Below are 18,942 nucleotides of genomic sequence, written 5' to 3'. Positions count from 1 at the left end.
GCTGCCAAAGTCGTCAATCCAGCACAGGCAAATTCTTCCGCTGATTTCATCAAGGGGAGTGAAAATATCAAGAAATACGTGGCCTTTCGTCACCAGGCGACCAAACAACACGCAATCGCCTTCGGTGAGTGATAACTTCATTCATTTCATCATTGATTTGTCGGGCCCTGTCGTAGCCTAGGGCTGTCAGGCCCTGTCACACAGGACTGTGACCAGCCGTGACAGGGCCTGAGGTGACAGGGCCTGACAGTCGGCCAGTTTAACCATAGATATATGAATTTAACTGCCATTAGGCCGTGTTTCACACTTAATTTTTATTTTTAAGCGCTGCCTTCAGAGCCTTTAGAGCGCTTTCACCTCAGTCTACAACTTTCATGTTGGTCTATTTTGGGGGTACCGGTAACTACGGTAGAAGGTTACTACCTTACTACCTCGTCCTGATTGGTCAGCTGTCAGAAAGGCGCTTGACGTCACCCAGCGATTTTCTAAAAAGTTGAGAAAATTGTACTCAAAAAGGCGTCCTTTCCCCATAGGGTTGCATGTAAAAAAAGGCGCTGGCACTTGAAAAAAGAAGTCAAGTGTGAACACGGCCTCAGCATGCTAGCCTCCTTGCGTCAAAACTGATAGCTTGTAAGCAAGGCATTTCAGTAACATTTTTGGTTTTCCAAAACTTTTATTCTTTTCTAGGATATTTAAGTGTGACAGCAACTGACCCTGTAGCTTGTCCTCTTCAAAAAAACATGCAAAAACAAGCTTTAAATTATAAATAATTCAGAAAAACTAATCTTTATCAGTGACAGCATCAACTCAGTCAAATGATGTCACATCCGCTGAGTCATAACCTTAAAGGCATATTGCACTCTTTGTATGTCGTTTTTATGTAACGTGACAGGGCTGACCGAAAACATGGGGACAGTTGTAAAATGCGATTTATTTGTAGAATTTATTTAGCATTTATTGATTCTAATGAATTAATGTGAATGATAACAACTTCAACTTTTATTAATAGTGGGGTTTGTTAAATAACAATTTTCAGAATAACATCCTCTATTTGGGTAAAGTTGAGACTGCAGTTGACTGGGGATTTTCAAGGTTTAAATGTATAGATGAAGTCTCTTATCACATATAACATACTATTTTTGTTTTTACAGAAGCATGGAGTAATCAGCTCAATGACAGAGAGCCAATTGTGGAAGCTGTGAATCTGATGCAGAAGACAGCGTTCTGCAAAATGGTCAAGTTGTTTGACATTGCTTACCATATTGCTAAACAGAGAAACCATTTGCTTACTATCCATCTCTTGTCAAACTGGAGAAGCGGCATGGAGTTGATTTGGAAGATGCCTACATTAACCCCAAACAAGCAAGGGTTTTTACCCAGTACCTCGCAGAACAAATACATCTTGAGGTTAGCAAGCAAGTACTGTCTTCCAGATATATTAGTGTCCTTGTTGATGGGAGCACAGACAGGTCAACAACTGAGAAGGAGGTCCTTTATGTGAAATACCTGCATAAAGATGGTGTCCCTCGCATGGCATTTGTGGGGTAATTATCTATGATCAATGATCTCTTTTCAATTATCTATTGCTCAAGTTGATTGTTTATCAATTAATCTAAAGGTTATTTACACACATACAGTACAATGATTTCTCTAAAGTGGCTAACTTCTGTTTGGTGTGTTAAAAAATTACATTGTGTGTTTTTATCATCCTAATAGAACTGAGGACATTGAGAGTGCCACAGCTGACGGCATCCTGCATTGCATCCGGTCACTGTTAATCTCCAAGGGCATCCCTAACTGGACCGATCATCTTGTTGGTTTCGGAGCAGATGGAGCCAGCGTTAACTTTGGATGCAGGCAGGGCATCTACACAAAGCTAAAAATGGACATGCCATGGCTAATAGGCATTCATTGTTTAGCTCATCGTTTGGAGCTAGCCTGTAAGAATGCCTTCCAGGGAACATATTTCAATCAAGAGGTTTGTGTGATATTTTAACTTTTGATATAAAAAAACATATTATAAAAACCATAGTATTTATTAACATTGCTGGACCCTAAATCCAACAGTATAAACTTTGTGGGCCTTTTATTCTCAACGCCTTGTTTGTGTTTTTCTTTTCCTTTTTCAGATTGATGGGTTCCTATCTTTCTATACATCCTTCTATCGAGGGTCAGGGAAAAGAAGACGGGAGCTGGACCGGCTGGCTGAACTGCTCGACGAGTCTGTCCTGACACCCACTAGGGTAGATGGGACCAGATGGGTTGATCACCGCAGAAGAGCCCTTAAAGCACTCGAGACGAACATCCCTGCAGTCATCGCTCATCTAAGTGAGGTGGGAAGTGATCAGCGGCAAGATATAAAGAAAGCAGATGCTGCAAGAGTGAGAGGATGGCTCAAGAAGGTTAAGTCCAATGAATTCCTCCTCCATATAGGTCTTTACATGGATGTTTTGGATGAGTTGTCCCATCTATCTCTCCAGTTCCAGAAAGACAGCATCTCTCTCCCCACAGCTGTGGAGGCTATTGAGACTTCCAAAGAAGTGCTGAAAGACATGGCGAAAGGTGATGGCCCAAAGCTTAGAGCAGTGAAGGTGGAGTGTAGGTGTGGTAGTTACAGAGGTGTAGCGCTTTCTGACACTTATGCAGATGCTGAAGAAAGATTGAAGAGTTCCAGAGAGCCGCTCATCCATGACATTGTGGCCTGCCTGGATGAAAGGTATCAAACAGACACAATTCTCATGGCCATGTGTAAACTGGACCCTAAGCACTGGCCTGAAGATCTGACTGAGTATGGTAATGAGGAGGTCTTGCTGCTCCTAGAGCATTTCAAGGAAATACTAAAGAAAAACGGGTGTAATGTAGAAAACGTAATGGCAGAGTGGACCCGTCTTAAGAAGGTCATCAACAGGAGTTACAGAGGTCTAAAGTGGGAGGAACTATGGTCACAGATTCTAAGGGTGTGGTCTGAGGAGTTCCCCAACATACTCCACATCATTGAAATCATTCAAGTCATGCCGATGTCCACCTCCAAGGTAGAGAGGGCGTTTTCTCTTCTGAATCGAGTCAAAACTGACTGGCGGATCAATCTCAACACAGCCACAGTGGAAGACCTAATGATGATCTCACTGGAGGGACCAGAAGAAGAAGATGCAGCTGCTGGATGTGTCGAATCTGCTGTGAAAAAATGGTTTCCGCAGTGGGAAGAAAGCAAGGCGGCCCCATATAAAACCCTATGGGAAAAGGCAGCAGGTCAGACCAGCAACTTCTCCAATGGCTGACAGTGACACAGATGACGACAATGATGAACTGGTGCTATTTGACAAATAAGCCACTCATTTATGTATACGTACATATTTATAATTTTTCTCCACTGTACATATAACCTAATATGTACTTTTTAATTATCTGAAATGACATTTTCCCCTCAGCACTGCTGAGCGTTTTGTTTGTAGAATTAATTTAATTAATCCACGTATAGCCCTTTTATTGTGTTTTGTTGTTGTTCTTTGTTTAGTCTGTCCTATCTGTATTTCCTGTACTAGGTAGGAACAACATGATTAAAGGTAACAAAATAAAAAGCATATAATAAATATAAATAATAAATATAATAAATATAATAAATATAATAAGTTATAATTATAAAAAATAATTATAACTTAATAGTTGTAAAAAAAATAAAAATAAGAACAAAACAAATATGATTGTCTGATTTTTTCTTTGAAAAAAGAATCTAAGAAAACACTTTGAATCTGTAGACTACTGCTTAATAGTCTTATTTTTGCCATTTGGTGACAATTGCTCATATACTGTTAGCCTAAATAAGCATATTCATTATCTTGAACAAAGGTTAAATGTTATTTCACAATTTTCAAAAAGTGCCCCCAATTTTTTTTAAATGCCCCTGGATTTCAGTCAGTGGGGGCAAAAATTGCCCCCCCAAAAATGTGTAAATTTCCTACCCTGCCGCAACAGGTCGGAATTACGGATCAGAGACAGATCTGGCCCAGAACTGGCCCAGAACAGTTATTAATGCCATGACGTGTGCTGCGGATCTGGCCCAGATCTGTGACTCATATCAGGGGCTCATCTGGCCCTGGTCTGTGATTCATACTTAAGCTATCAGACAATTAAGGGCCAAACAAATACCCACACAATTTGTAATTTTCAAACGTTTTATTTTAATTTTAAACAGGCGCAAGAGAACATTACAGCATCAAAAACATCTGTTACGGGATTATGTACCAGTTCATTTAAATTGTATTTCATAGCTTGTTGACGTTGAAGACTGTGTATAATACAGTGAGACTTAAGATATGGTACTGACGTACGAACTAGTAAATGTATTTGGACGTGAGAAGTCGGTGCTAGCAGAAGCTAGCAGCGATCACCGCAGTTTAGTACTATTAGTACTAGCAGCTAGGCTAGCTACAGACAAAAGAGTGGGTATAGTGGCTAGCGCTAACATGGCTACGACGTTGCAGCTAACACACAATGGACACGATATTCAGCCATGTTTGTAAATAATAAGCAAAGATAACCGATTTGGCCTAATGTTCACATTAGTTGTGGATGTTTAAAAGAACCTGCTGTACCAGCTAACCGTAGTCAGAATAATGTGGTGTAAACTATAAGTTTGGAAACTTTTATGTTTAAAATAAAATAAATATTTAACAGACAAACATGACTTCAACACCAGGCCTACTAATAATGCACTCACCAACAATCATAAATCACAACAATCACAACGACATTGCAGCCTGCGGTCTCCCACTCTGCAGTCAGATAGAGTGGCAGGTTTATGCGGGGGAAAAGTGTTCCGTTAGTTGTGGCGCGTCTGGCCTGCGTAACTCCCGCGGATCCGGCCCACACCCGCCGTGCAGACTTGATTCAGTTGTGTTGCGTCTGGTCTGCACAGCTGCCGCGGATCTGGCCCAGAGCCATAGAAAAATACTTTTTATCATATTTGTATATGGCTCTGATCCGGCCCACACCCGCCGGGCGGACGTCGATTCAGTTGTGGCGCGTCTGGTCTGCGCAGCTGCCCCGGATCGGCGCCGCACCCGCCAGACGGAATGTCACAGCGATAATCGCTATAGGGGTCTGGCCCACATTTGGTGCAGATCTTTATTGTGAGTGCGACTGCTGCGCGAATCTGCTGATTCGAAAACGGATCTGGCACAGATGTAAATGCTGTCTGGGATGCTATTAAAACTACAGTGGATACCGTGCACACTAGGACAGCGAAACAGCAAGCCTGGAAAGATAAAAGACAGCCAGCCAAACAGTACAAAGATGAGCATGAAGCACAATCAGGAGCAGAGGCTTGGTCATGCTCTAACGCGTAAGTCACACGCTAAATTCCAGTGCCCGGCAAAGACTGCAGACTGCTACAACTGTGGTAAGAGAGGACATTATGGCAAAGTGTGCAAGTCTACCAAAAGTGTGAGTGCTGTCACGGAAGATGACAACATATTCCTGGGAACTGTTGATGCAGGAGAACTGGTATGGACGGTAGACTTACAAGTAAGGCATACTAATGTGAGGTTCAAGATTGATACAGGGGCCAACGTTACTGTCATACCAGAGCAGGTCTACAGACAGATATGCAGAGGCACCGCATACAACCTCACCCCAGGTAAAAAAGCACTATTTGGGCCAGGCCGTGTACCTCTCTCTGTAGTGGGGGTAGCCAGAGAGGTACTTAAGAGTGGTGATAAACGCACCACAGAGGACATTTATGTAGTGAAGCACCTAAACACAGCTCTGCTGAGTAGACCTGCCTCAGTTAGCCTCAGAGTGGTAGCCAGAGTAGATAGCATCGACTTGGACTCTGTAAAAAATAAAATACCCAAAACTGTGCTGTGGGTTAGGTTTAGTGCAGCAGCAGTACACAATTAAACTCAGGCCAGATGCCAAGCCTGTGTCTCTGAAAGTGCCTTGCCGTGTCCCACTGCCCTTGATGGGAAAAGTGAAGCAGGAACTCCAGCGCATGGAGCAGCTAGGAGTCATCAGCCGGATTGAGCGGCCGACAGAGTGGTGCTCTGGCATGGTGGTCGCACTAAAGAAATCTAAAGATGAAATCCGGATCTGTGTAGACCTCTCTCCCCTCACCGAAGCCGTGTGCAGGGAAAAGTTTATCCTTCCGTCTGTGGACCAGACGCTGGGCATGCTATCTGGTGCAAAGATATTCACAAAACTGGATGCCAACATGGGGTTTTGGCAGATCCCATTATCAAAAGACCCATTACACCACTTTTATCACCCCATTCGGGCGCTACTTCTTCAACCGCTTACCATTTGGTATTGCCTCGGCTCCCGAACATTTTCAAAACCGGATGGTAACGGAAGTGACAGAAGGATTAGAAGGAGTCGTCTGCCACTGGGACGACGTCCTTGTATGGGGTTCAACACAGGCAGAACACGACACACGGGTTCATGCGGTTCTGCAGAGGGCACAGGCAGCTGGCATCACATTGAACACAGCCAAGTGTGAATTCAGCAAAACCAAGGTGGCATTCCTTGGACACATCATCTCGGCAGACGGGATAAACCCAGATCCAGAGAAGACATGTGCTGTACGAGAGATGGATCCGCCGTGTAATGTCAGTGAGCTCAGGAGCTTTCTGGCCATGCTGAATCAACTAGGCAAGTTTGTGCCCAACCTAGCTGAAAAGGACAAAACTCTCAGAGACCTGCTGTCCAAAAAGAACATGTGGTATTGGGGCCCTGATCAGCAGAGGGAATTCACCAGCCTCAAACAAGAGTTAGCTACCACTCCGGTCCTGCAGTTGTATGACCCAAACAAACACCTTAAAATCTCAGCTGATGCCTCGTCGTATGGGCTGGGCAGTATGCTCCTGCAGAACTGCTAGGGGACCTGGGCACCGGTGGCATGTTCATCCAGGGCGCTCACAAGCACGGAGCAGCGCTATGCACAGGTGGAGAAAGAAGCACTGGCTCTGACCTGGGCATGTGAAAGATTCAGTGACTTCATCATCGGTCTCCATTTTGAGCTGGAGACGGACCACAAACCCCTCTCGAGCCTGCTGGGTGGACAAGCACTGGATTCCCTCCCACCCAGAATACAAAGATTCAGGATGAGACTCATGAGATACAGGTACACAATCATACATGTCCCAGGGAAAAGCCTCACTACGGCAGATACACTGTCACGGGCGCCGCTGAAGGATGGTGCGACAGATGAAGAGGGCTTGATGGAGGAGACAAACATATATGTGGACTCTGTAATGGAAAACTTACCAGCAAGCGAGGCGTACTTGTCAGAGCTGCGGAAACAGCTGAGTGCAGACAGCGTGTCCGCTGAAGTGATGAAGTACTGCATTGAGGGATGGCCAGATCGCAGCAGACTGGATGTGCTAGTAAGATCCTACTGGACTGAAAGGGCTGTCCTCAGTACTCACAATGAACTATTGTTGCGGGGCACTAGGTTGGTTATCCCTTCAGTAATGAGGACTAGAGTGCTAGATAAAATCCATGAATCCATGAAGGGCATCAGGGAATAGTCAAATGCCGTGAACGAGCCAAGCAATCTGTGTGGTGGCCTGGGCTAAGTAGCCAAATACGTGAACTGGTGTTGAAATGCACAGCGTGCGTTAAAGAACGTGCCAATGTGGCTGAGCCTCTCATTCCTTCCAAGCTGCCCGATAGGCCATTGCAGAAGCTAGGGGCAGATTTGTTTACATTGGAAAACAAGGACTACTTGCTTGTTGTGGATCATTTTTCCAGATATGTGGAGGTGGCCCAGCTGAGCCCGACAAGAAGTGTGGATGTGGTGAAGCACCTCAAGTCAATTTTTGCCAGGCACGGCATACCAGAGATTCTAGTCACCGACAACGGGCCCCAGTTTGCGGGGGCTAACATGACAGCCTTTGCCACGGAGTACGAATTCGAGCATGCAACGAGCAGCCCAAGATACCCTCAAAGCAACGGCGAAGCCAGGCGAGCAGTCCAAATCATAAAAAACCTGCTAAAGAAAGCAACAGACCCCTACCGTGCGCTGCTGGCTTACAGGAGCACTCCTTTGAGCAATGGCTTCAGTCCGGCCCAGCTGCTCATGGGGCGGGTACTGTGACATCCGTACATGGAACACCTAGATCTTACCTGGTCAGTGGACCACAGGGCACTTTAAGGAGGAATCGCCGCCACCTTGTGCCCATGTCGGCAGACAACAGCAGTGACACACAAGAGCATGCTGCTGGGGGTGAGCAGTCAGGTGTCTTCAGAAGGGCCTCAGGGCACTCCCCAAACTGTGAGAACCAGGTCTGGCAGGTCTATCACAAAGCCAGATCGTCTGGATCTGTGATGTGCTTAAAGTATTTGGGGAATACTAGGGTGGTTTGTTGATGTTTAGAGTGATGAGGGTTTACAGGGAGGTTGAATCCTGCTGTATGTTAACTGTCTAGGGTGATCTACTTTGTAGCTTAAGGAGGTCTCAATGGGTTCATGTTCTTTACTGGTATCCGGTCTCAATGTGTGTTCAAAAGATAGAAGAGTGGGAAATAAGTTCAGTAAAGAAATGTGTTATGGTAGACCAAATGTTTAACAGTGATACAAATGTGAGTTTAAGAGTTAGATGCAACCTGATTATAAATGATGTAGGTCACAGTCTATTGCTTTTCAGAAAGGGAGATGTGATGTGATCTATAATAGGTAAGACTGTCTGGGCACCAGGGGGCGGTATTGGGGGGAGTTCCATGTGAATCTACCCTGCTGCGTCTTTCTTACATATCTTAAGAACCCAACACGACAGATAATTCTGTACGGCCCCCGAATGATTTTATAAATATCCAAATGGCCCTTGGCAGAAAAAAGGTTCCCCACCCCTGTTGTAGGGCCTTATAAAATGCTACAAGGTAGGCCTGCATTTTTTCTGAGTTTTTCAATCCTTGAGGGGATTTCTGGTCCCCATAAAAGTTGTTAAGACAACACACACACACACAATGCAAGCTGAAAGCACAGATATCTGGTAAATAGTAACATTTTATTGTTTAATATTTCGTTCGCATATATATAATCTCTCATAGGTTTATATGTTGCTGATAATCCTTGACTGCCTGCCAATATTTTCATGATCAAAACCAACATCACATCATATAGTACTGTATTTGGGATTAATCTTGAGTTGAGTTGATGGTTAATCCCTGGATGAATAGCACATTCATCAAAACGTCTGAGAACCTTGCAAAAGGTACATTTGCCAAAAGGTGCATAACATGTGGAAGTTCACCTTTGTTCCATAACGGCTGGCCAGCAATTTTGCTGTTCAAAACAAAGTTTTAATGATAGCACATTTGGGGGCTTTTCAAATTGCACATTTTCATTTTAGCCCAAGGATAGGAAAGTGTCATGTGAAAAGCTTTATATTTGAATTAGGTGTCTTTTTTGCTGTCGGGTTTTTGACATATGACAACTATTCAACCTAATACTGGACATACATAAGTATGACAAATGGAGTGTTTAGCCACAGTTGATACATTCCTCTTTGGAAACATTGCATTCTAGATGTTTGCTACAGCATGTTTTATATTCTGATGTATATTGTCATAGTAGACACGAGAGGGACAAAATCCAAGTTTATAGTGAACCTTACATTTACAGTAGTATCTTAACCCTAGCCCTGAATCCTTTATTAAATATGCACAATCTCATCTAAACAAGCTCCATGCAATCCTTATCTGATCACAATTTTAACCATAGTTATTTGCGTCTTTGTAGATGGTGTGCTTGTCCTCAGGAAAATATAAAAATATATATTTTCTTTTAAAAGGTACATATGGTTTGTCAGTGAGTTCTTGGTAAGCATTCAGTTATTGTTGCTAATCTGGGGTGATGTCACATATAGAGGGCCAAAGGCCAAGGGTTAAAATACAAACCATTGTAACACTTGTATGTGATAACTAAACAACTTAATTTGAGTGTTCAACAGTGTTAAGTGGAGGTTTCCTTGTAGTAAATAGCACTAGGGATTTGACATAAATCTTCAACACTAACCCATAGCTGGGAAATTGATAATTTACAATAATAAACCCATGCCCAAACATCTACAATGTTGTCTTTTAAATGAGCAACACATATTTGTATCATACATCAGTCACACCCTAACCCAAGTGCATTGATTAAAAGGTAAGTGCAAGTATAGATTTAGATGCATTTATTTAGACTAGAGGAGTAAAATTTCAACATGGCCCCGGAAATAATCATTCTACAGGGGCCCTTTAAAAAAACTAAACAAAAAGACATTATAGTTGATGCTGTTTCTAACCTAAAATATATATGCCCCCCCCCCTAATTTTCCAGCTTTTAAATTTACCTCAGAGTGACAGTGTTGGAGCAATTTTGTGCTACCCTTTGTCGCCACTTCAGTTCATTCCATCAAATATAGTACTTTTTTCCTTAATAATTTTTTTTTACTCCCTGACAGGTCCCATGTTTCCTCATCTTGCTTTAAGGAACATGGCATCTGAACCAAGTCAGCAGAAGCACAAAGTCAGTGAGAAGCACTATTTTAGTGCGATATTTTCATACCTGGTAACCTTGTTGCCCTCACCTGGCTACCTCTGCATAGAGAGTAGAATAGTTAGTATCACACCCCCATCAATAGGGCTTTATAGTTATGACTGTGGAAAGCATCCTTTTTATGGTCATGTCACCAGAGTAAGGATAACATCTTTTTGAGGTAATAGAAAACAAACAGCTTTGAGTTCTTCATTAAAACGCAGTGTCCCTTGAACTTTGGATTCTGTCATCAGAATTCAGATAATACTTATTGAAACCATAAGGCTTTACAATAAATGCAACTTGACCATATGATGGCAAAAGTCTTCAGTGGAGGTGCTCCCCTTGGACTCTAGCTACTCTCAGAGGAGGTGGGCGGGGCAGTGGAAGACGACCTCCGCCGTGACACGGATTGTGAGCGCTCAGGGCTGTGTTTATCGTACGGCTGGAGCTGCACCTCCAGGAAGTCCCTGTGCTGCTGGCTGATGACCTGGCTGATGAGGCCGGGGAGGGCCTGGAGGTTCCCCAGCAGCGTCTCCAGCTTGGTTTCCAAGAGGGCAATTCTCTTCTCCATGTCCTCCCCTCTCTCGTTCAGGTCTGAGATGAGGTCATACATGATGTTCTGGGTCTAGAGCAGAGGGGAGAACATACACTCAAGAGTCCGAAAGAGGAACACAAGAATCTGGCATGACTTGGCTTAGGGCACTAAAGATTTCTTTACTTGTGAAGTGATTCAACTGTCAATATGATCAATTGACCACAACATGATGAATCTGTCTCCAAAACACCTTAGTTACAACGAAACTGTCCACCTAAGCAAATACAGACAGTAACAGATAACTTACAGTGGTAAGTCTTTGAACACTTATAGTGTAGATTGCACTATTATTTAATTTGATTTGAGATTTCATTCAGGAATTCAGAACAAAGATGACATATATCAAAGCATGTAAATGTAATGTACTAACTCAATATCAATAAAAAACACTAGGATGTGATATACATGATCAAACATTGAGGTGGCACACTTCAGAGGAGGTGGAGTGAAGACTTTTGTGTAGTAAGTGATGAGGTATTGTTCAAGCAGGAGAGTAATCACAGGCAGCCTGGGGCTAAAGCCATTCATCTCTTACCTTGTCCTCGGCTCATTTGGGGGAAGAAATAATGGGCTGGGTTGCCTCTTTGAATCACAGTGATCAACAAAGGGCCAAAGCAACACTGACAGCTAGTCAAGCTATAACTAGGGCAGATGCATTTAACTGTGTTGCATCACAAACATACACCCTCATCCCTTCTTAGGATCAGAGTGCTAATTAATTTACAAGGTTAATCAATAAAAAGAGGATGGATGTGTTTAGAGGTGCTTCCGTTGCACTGGGCATGTTGACAGTCCATGAAATGAGGAAAACAGAATTTATGCTGGCCTTGGAATTTATAATATGAGACTCTATGCCAGTAACAAGCTGTAACATTATTTTCTATGGAGATGTCATGGTCAAAACATTTGAGCTTCCACAGCTTAGAACCCATTGGTGAACAGACCCGTAGACACATTTAAATAATTGGATAATCAGAGTTAGCAGCAAGGGTACTGTAAACATTAAGTACTTATCTGCTCCTAATACAGTTGATATAGACCAGAGGACAGTTGGTATACATAAATATGCGTATACTGAGGCACAGAATGCTGATGTGAGCAACAATGCATTGATATTGACTGTGGGGGTTTAGACTGATATGCTACAGTAATATATGGAAAACACCAACCAGAGTAATAGATAGAGGACACAAAAAGATATAAATAATAATGTGCGGTGCTGTGTTTTTTCCCACTTAAAAAATAAGATACATAAAACATGTTTTTTGTTGCTGTTTTGGCTGGGTTAAGTAGAAAGCATTACTTATTTCTCCTTAAAACAGATAAGGGGGACACAGTGACTTCTAAATTATTTCCCTTTGCTTTGCAGAGGCTATGCAGATGTCAAAGATATTTTAAGCTACATTATTAACCCTGATGTATCCACAGGGATCTGACTGGAAAGATTAATGCTATACTGCCCCCTGATGGCAAGAGCCACTTACGACAATGATTAAAGAGGGACTGAACGGGTATGGGAATGAGTCATCTTACTCAATGTCACAGCCCTATGTAATTGTTTTACAGCACAGGGTGAACTGGGTGATATTAACTAACGACTGTCATGGTGGCCTGACCAAAGTGGACATTTGAATGTCACAGCACTCTCTCTCTCTCTCTCCTTTCTTTGTCTCCACTTCTGGCTGAATCATCCCATCCCAGCGTGGCTCCCTACCTAGGTTGCTGTTTTTGCAGCGTCAGGCTGGCAAACTGCCTGGTCCTTCCCTAAGGTTTGTCAACTATTGTTTAGAGCATCGCAAGACCACTACAAACTAAAAAGCGACAAGATGAAAAACTGGTTTGTCCACCAAAGCATACTCATCTTGTGTGTCCCTCCAAAATTGGTGCCTAGTATGTATAAAATTATATTGGTAATACAAAATCAAGTGTGAAAGGGCAGTTGGAGGTTAGTGATAAAGTACAGACAGGAGATGTCCTGGTATTTCATAACACAAATGAGAAAAGGTCAAGAATATAATTTTGGACCAACATTGCAAGGATTTGTAGGTTGCCAGGAAACCGTCATGAGTTCAAAGTTGTCTTGTTGAAATGGCCCCATGAACGCCTGTCTGTTTATTTGACACCTGTAGACTTTGTTAACATGAAAAGGTGCTAATTTTAATGAAGTTCAAGTGAGTTGAAAACCACATGCAGCAGTTTATGTCACTTATCCCAAAAGAATGGGAAGATATTTGTCTATTCCAAAAACGGTAATACAGATGATTTTCATATGTAAGAGTAAAACTCAATTTGTGACAATTGTCAGTCTAGCTTACCTTTGCAAGGTCCACTAGTGAGTTTGCTTGGTCATTCAGCTTGCGTTGCTCCATTTTAACACTTCTCAATCTGAACACAAGACCATTCAGAACCCGATAAATGTTTCTATCAATAAGGCAAATAGGCTTTAACACGTCTGTGCACACACAAGGCATACACACGGAGAGCACTCTCAGGACATGCACAGGATGTGTGTAGAGAATGCAGGAATTTGCATGGGTCAGTTTGATTGGTTGAGCTGCATGCAAGAAGGGACCAGGGGCGGAGAGAGGAGAAGGGTGAAAGCTGCCAAGAGGGAGAATGGGACAATCACTACATCCTGAAATAACTCCAAGGATTCACAATGACTGAAATGGGATTTCACTGACTCTTACTATGTGGTGTAAACAGATAAAAATGAGAGATTTTATAACTGTGACCAGTACATTTGTTTTTGTTAAAGGGCCTTCTACAGGACTCGTCTGTGGTCCTGGTAGAGATTGCTCTGTTTGACTGTATGAATTATTCAACTTCTCAAAAGCCTATTTACATTTTCAAGGAAGTTTCTATTCCAATTCTTAAAATAGAGATACCAGAGTTCCAGTGAGCCTTTCAATCTCAAATTCTCCAGAATATATGGCAGACAAACAGTATGTTTAGATTGAAGTGACACCATGGTTGAAGAAACACACATTTAAAAAGAGATTATCAAGAGTTTAAAAGAGACAGATCTAATAGGGCTTTCTCTTGTTTTTATACACCTTCCCAAACTACTTTATAACTGAGCTTGCATGTCTTAAATACAAAATACATGGTTTTTCTGAGAAATAATATATCGCTGGTTCAATGTCTATATTATTGACGCAGACCAGTAAAAAAAAAACATTACTTCAATAGTCTGATTTATATTAATCAATCTATACAGCGGGCCTAAGTAATTAAAAACTCTGTTGTAATAAAGGCCGATTTTTACTTCTGCCTTTATACGCACACGCACACGGGGAACGCCCTCTCCGTCAAGAATCGCCCTCTGCGTGTCCTCTCCGAGCCCCTCGCAGAGCTCTGCGTGCACCTCCTGATTTTCCTGACTATCTGTCTGTCCGTCCGTCATTTTACGGATACCCCTTGGCTGTGATTTGTCAGTATTAAGAACCGCTTGCGTAAGGGGTGGGGGCGGGGTTGCCGAGACCAACAAGAGAACAGAATCCTTTGACCGCCATTGTTGTACGTTTTTACAATTCATATTTCAGCTAAACAGTACATGTAAATCAGCATCTGAATTAAAATGTAACGAGAAATGGGCAGTGTAGTTGCTGAAAATGTGCTTATTTTATTGATGAAACGGTTCATTTGTAAATTTGCTCCGACTTTTCGATAACCTAGCTAGCATCGCAGTGCAGAGCCATCTACTGTTCTGGCGGTGAATTGCTTTCAGCACGCAGAGCCGTCGGAGTAGGATAAATTCAACCAATCCGTCCAACTCCGTGCGTGCGTCTGTCTGTTAACGGAGACGCAGAAGTATAAATCGGCCTTAAGGCTTGCAAAGCAAGTCCCCCCCCCCCACACACACAGACACACGCTCTGGGCATTTAGAAACAGCAACTGTGCAGTATTCTGGACAACAGTTCAGTTCTCAACATATCTTGGTGCTGTTTTTCTGCAATCACCCATGTATGCTAAATCACATCTAAGGCAATGCTCAGAGCAAGCAGAAAGTACCTGGGACAAAACCTTGAAAGGTCATACATTGTCGATTGCATAAAGAGAACAAGGCTCTTTAACTTATGCCCTCTATCTTCAATGGACTTGGAGTCATCAACTTTAATTGGACTGTGTGAATGTGATAGCATTTAGTTGTGCGGATCCAGGCTGAGAATACAATTGGGGTTTCATTCCCAACAGGCAAAAGTGTAACTGAGATGGCACACTACACCAACAGGGGGCACTATAGGAGACGATAACTAAAACACAGGCAAAGAGAGATGAGGCCCTGACTGGTGACTGAGCAGCCATAGACTTTTCAATAAGCACATTCTAAAACAAGAAGACAATATGATAATTTAAAAAAACATCCTTTATTTTATGTAGAATTTTAAACAGAAGTTGTTCTAGAATGGGTGAAGCATAGGTAAAATTTAAGAACCTTAAACTTAAGCAGTGTCTTTGCAGCAGAGATGTAAGACCTGAAGGAATTCTGCATTTCACGCTTGGATGACCAATAGCTGTTAGGTGGCATTGATAAACAGGGTGTGCTAGGGTCCGAATGTGGAATGCACTTTCGTCCCTCTCACACTCAATGTTATCTGTCCTTCCCCCTCTGTGATTCAATGTTCCAGTGTAGCCCTAATTTTCAATGACCGCTTTCAATCGGCTCTGATTTTCATCAGGAAGAAAAAGCAGCTATGCTAAGCTTTTCAATACCCCTGTGAATCCGTTGAGACCCATGTTTACCTCGCTGAGGGGAGGGTAATGCAACATTTTCTTTAGGCTGATGTACACGGGGTGCTGAGTTTTGACTCTGTCCTGCTCAGCTGACCTACTGTTCTCGACTACAGGGATTTGTGCTCAGTAGAGGACAGGGAGACTCATGCTGTGTCCGTAAGCACAACACTTCTCAGTTTAAATTCAGGAGAGCTCCCACAGACTTACCGTGACTTTTCCCTCAAAGTTAATGTACCTGTTATTACAGTCCCGAAGTAACCATGCACCTATTGTCTTTCCTGCTAGCCCCCCCCCCCCCCCCCCCCCCCTCCCACACACACACACACCCACCATTCCTCCTCTTGCCCTCCTCTTCCATCATTCCTCGCTCTGTCATGGGGAGCTGTGATACTGTACTTTAGCTGAGGTAACAAATGAGGAGAACAAACAGTAGCCTGGCTAAATTATCTCAGACCCTCTCAGACATATCATCAGAGATACTTTGACCAGCTCGTTTTATGTAGCTTTTGTGCCAGTTGTTTAAAATGGCATACCATTTTTCAGAAGATCTTCTGAAACCAATTACAACATGTAGCATAGTGAACTCCTCACGTGCTCCTGAGAGGACTAACGCATATCAACAACAAAGACACCTGTGAATCAAACATGACTACCAACAATGGGAGCCAACATATAATCACCCATGTCTGTTATTGAGTCATTCAAGAGAGAAATGGAGAAGATGTGGTTGCAAATGTAGTTACACGCGTAACAATGGTTCCACAAGCCGAAAGATGACTCCCAGCCCTGGTTGATGAGAGCATGATTGAAAGGGGCGTGGGAGGGGGTAAACATGACCTGGGGAGATATATGATCCACCAAGCCCATAGCGGTGTTGCTCTGCTGGGGGAGTGCTAGTGGTCATCCTTCAGTCAGCGAAAGCACCGTTCATTGAGGGAGTTTAATCAGCGCTTTTCTGATTAAAGATCAAGTTCTCATCACATCCATGCAACAATGGAAAGAAAAACACCCTCCATCACCGATAATTGAAATTCATGTTGGGAAAAGTTTGTGTCAACAATGTTGTAGGGTTCTTTCCAGAAGGAGACTAATAGGGATGGTGTATGTACATATTGTTGTAGGAGTATAAAGATGTCAGACCATCTAGTGCTGAATTGTGTAATATTTCCTTAAAAAATACAACCATATATATTTTATTATTTAGTTCGAATCATTACATTACATTAATTGGAAGATTCTTGACAAATGACCTTTTCTGCATGCTGATGTTGCATCAAGTTACATTGCTTTTCATGTCAAAGCATAATGTTGGGATGTTATGAATTTCACTTATCATATGAGGGAGTGTAATTTTTAGTCACATCATTGAGTTGAAAGACAAGCTCTCATTTGCATGCACACAACATCTGTAGCTACATGTGAGGCGAAGACTTACTTTCGAGCTCTATTGCATTGTGTTGATAAAACCGGAAAAAGGAAACATAAAATAGACAAATGAATTAATACAACATCAGAAGAAACGTTTCCAGATGGCAACATCAGTCTACTGGAGCCTGAGTGCTGCAGCTCTCATCCCACTGCTGCACTGCCAGCCTCGATCACATCAACCAGTCTTGGAAAAGTCCTACTAACATTAATATCATCAATAGCAGCAGCAAGAGCAGTAATGGTATAACACCATCTCTGCGTGCCTTTAGGCACTGCCAGACTCTCTCGCCTACACACAGACAGGTAATCACCACCATTCCTCTGTGATATTGTAACACTGTGGTCCAGTGAAGTGCTGCTTTCCAGAGGTCCTAATCATTCCCCTCCAGACTGGACCTGCTTATCAGACACATAGTGAGTCGGGCCAAGCTCCTTGATAAAATCCCCTGAGCAGGAAACCACGGAGAACATACTCTTGAGTCTAACATGCACCCCAGTTTAGGGCGAGAGCAAGAGACAGAGAGAGAGAGAAAGAGAGACCATAGAACGTTCTGACCACTTCCTCTTCCTCCGACCCTTTCCTACTTACAACTCCCTACAAAGTTGTAACCAGCTGTGCTGCCTTTTTTTGTGTAATCACTGTTGATTCAGCAGAGACTAGCAGACGAGGCAAGGCAATATTTGATTTGACATGTGTGCTACTGCCTCCAGAAAGGTCACTGAGCCCTGACTAACCCCCCGCCCCTCCTTCTCTCTTCTTGACTGGAAAGACAAGCCAACTGCAAGGCCAGCCCTCTCTGTGGCCAATGACTGGGAACCAAAGCACACATGAAACTGCCTCCTTAACTACCCCCGCAGCTCAGGCTTGAGTCGGCACTTAACACACAATTGGTCAAAAACACGGCAGCATCTCTCAATAAATAGCCCAGCTGCACATTGAGCTCTTATACAGATGTGGATGTAATACAACACTGTCCTTGCAGAGAGGACTAGAATTGTCTTTCCTAATGCAGAATACGTCTCATTATAGATTCTTTCCTTAGGTCTGCAGGCTTTCCATTCTTGGGCTGTTCAAGTGAGATGGGGGTTGACATGAAATGTCACTACCACAAATAGCCTGAATGCAGTAGTAAGGCCATAATAATCCTAACACATTGGACTCGAATTGCAGCAGCAGACAATACTCCCAAATTGCGTACCGCTACCAAATATCTAAACTCTCAGTCTTTCTCATGATAATAGAAACATATTAATGAGCAAATGAATGTCGAACACAGGAGACCACACTGACTTGTTAACACACAAAAAACATGGATTTTCACTACATCTATACAAAGGTGCTATTAAAAATAGTTTCTTACTAATTCAGTGTAACTGTCAATCACTTTCAAGAGAGGAAGTAATAAAGGATCTTGTAATTGGGTTGAGGCAGGTTAAAAAAATGGAGTAACTAAAATCAATACACGTTTTAGATCCTGAGTGCACTGGAGGTTGTTCCCCGGAGACTCCCTAAGAGAGTGCCTGACAGGTACCAGTCTGATCATGTGGAGGGAAATGGAGAAGCTAGATATGTCAGACCCCGAGGTCAGTGTGATTTCTGTCTGAAGCTGGAGGCACACAAGGACGCAGAGAGGACATTGTGACATGGAATAGAACTGGCAGCT

The 18,942-nt window shown here is 42.9% G+C and overlaps 2 protein-coding genes across 2 annotated transcripts in view; one reads left to right on the top strand and one right to left on the bottom strand.

Annotated features, from left to right (window-relative positions):
- The first annotated feature begins 1,455 nt into the window (after positions 1-1,455).
- Positions 1,456-3,278, top strand: LOC124484347 (zinc finger protein 862-like). The gene is made up of 3 exons (XM_047045234.1): positions 1,456-1,544; positions 1,717-1,978; positions 2,130-3,278. Exons 1-3 carry the CDS (start codon positions 1,531-1,533, stop codon positions 3,276-3,278), a joined length of 1,425 nt encoding a protein of 474 aa, XP_046901190.1. The 5' UTR covers positions 1,456-1,530.
- Positions 3,279-10,867: 7,589 nt separating this feature from the next.
- Positions 10,868-18,942, bottom strand: part of kcnn2 (potassium calcium-activated channel subfamily N member 2) — a 41,124-nt gene continuing 33,049 nt past the window's right edge. The window contains exons 7-9 of the mRNA XM_047045429.1: positions 17,286-17,294; positions 13,429-13,498; positions 10,868-11,143 (exon numbers count right to left, since the gene is read on the bottom strand). Of these exons, the coding sequence (XP_046901385.1) occupies positions 10,868-11,143; positions 13,429-13,498; positions 17,286-17,294 (355 nt within the window). The remainder of the gene's footprint in view (positions 11,144-13,428; positions 13,499-17,285; positions 17,295-18,942) is intronic.

Source organism: Hypomesus transpacificus, chromosome 22 (assembly GCF_021917145.1).
Source record: "Hypomesus transpacificus isolate Combined female chromosome 22, fHypTra1, whole genome shotgun sequence".
NCBI lineage: Eukaryota > Metazoa > Chordata > Actinopteri > Osmeriformes > Osmeridae > Hypomesus > Hypomesus transpacificus.
Note: the sequence above shows the minus strand (reverse complement) of the source record. Positions and strands in the feature narration are given on the sequence as shown.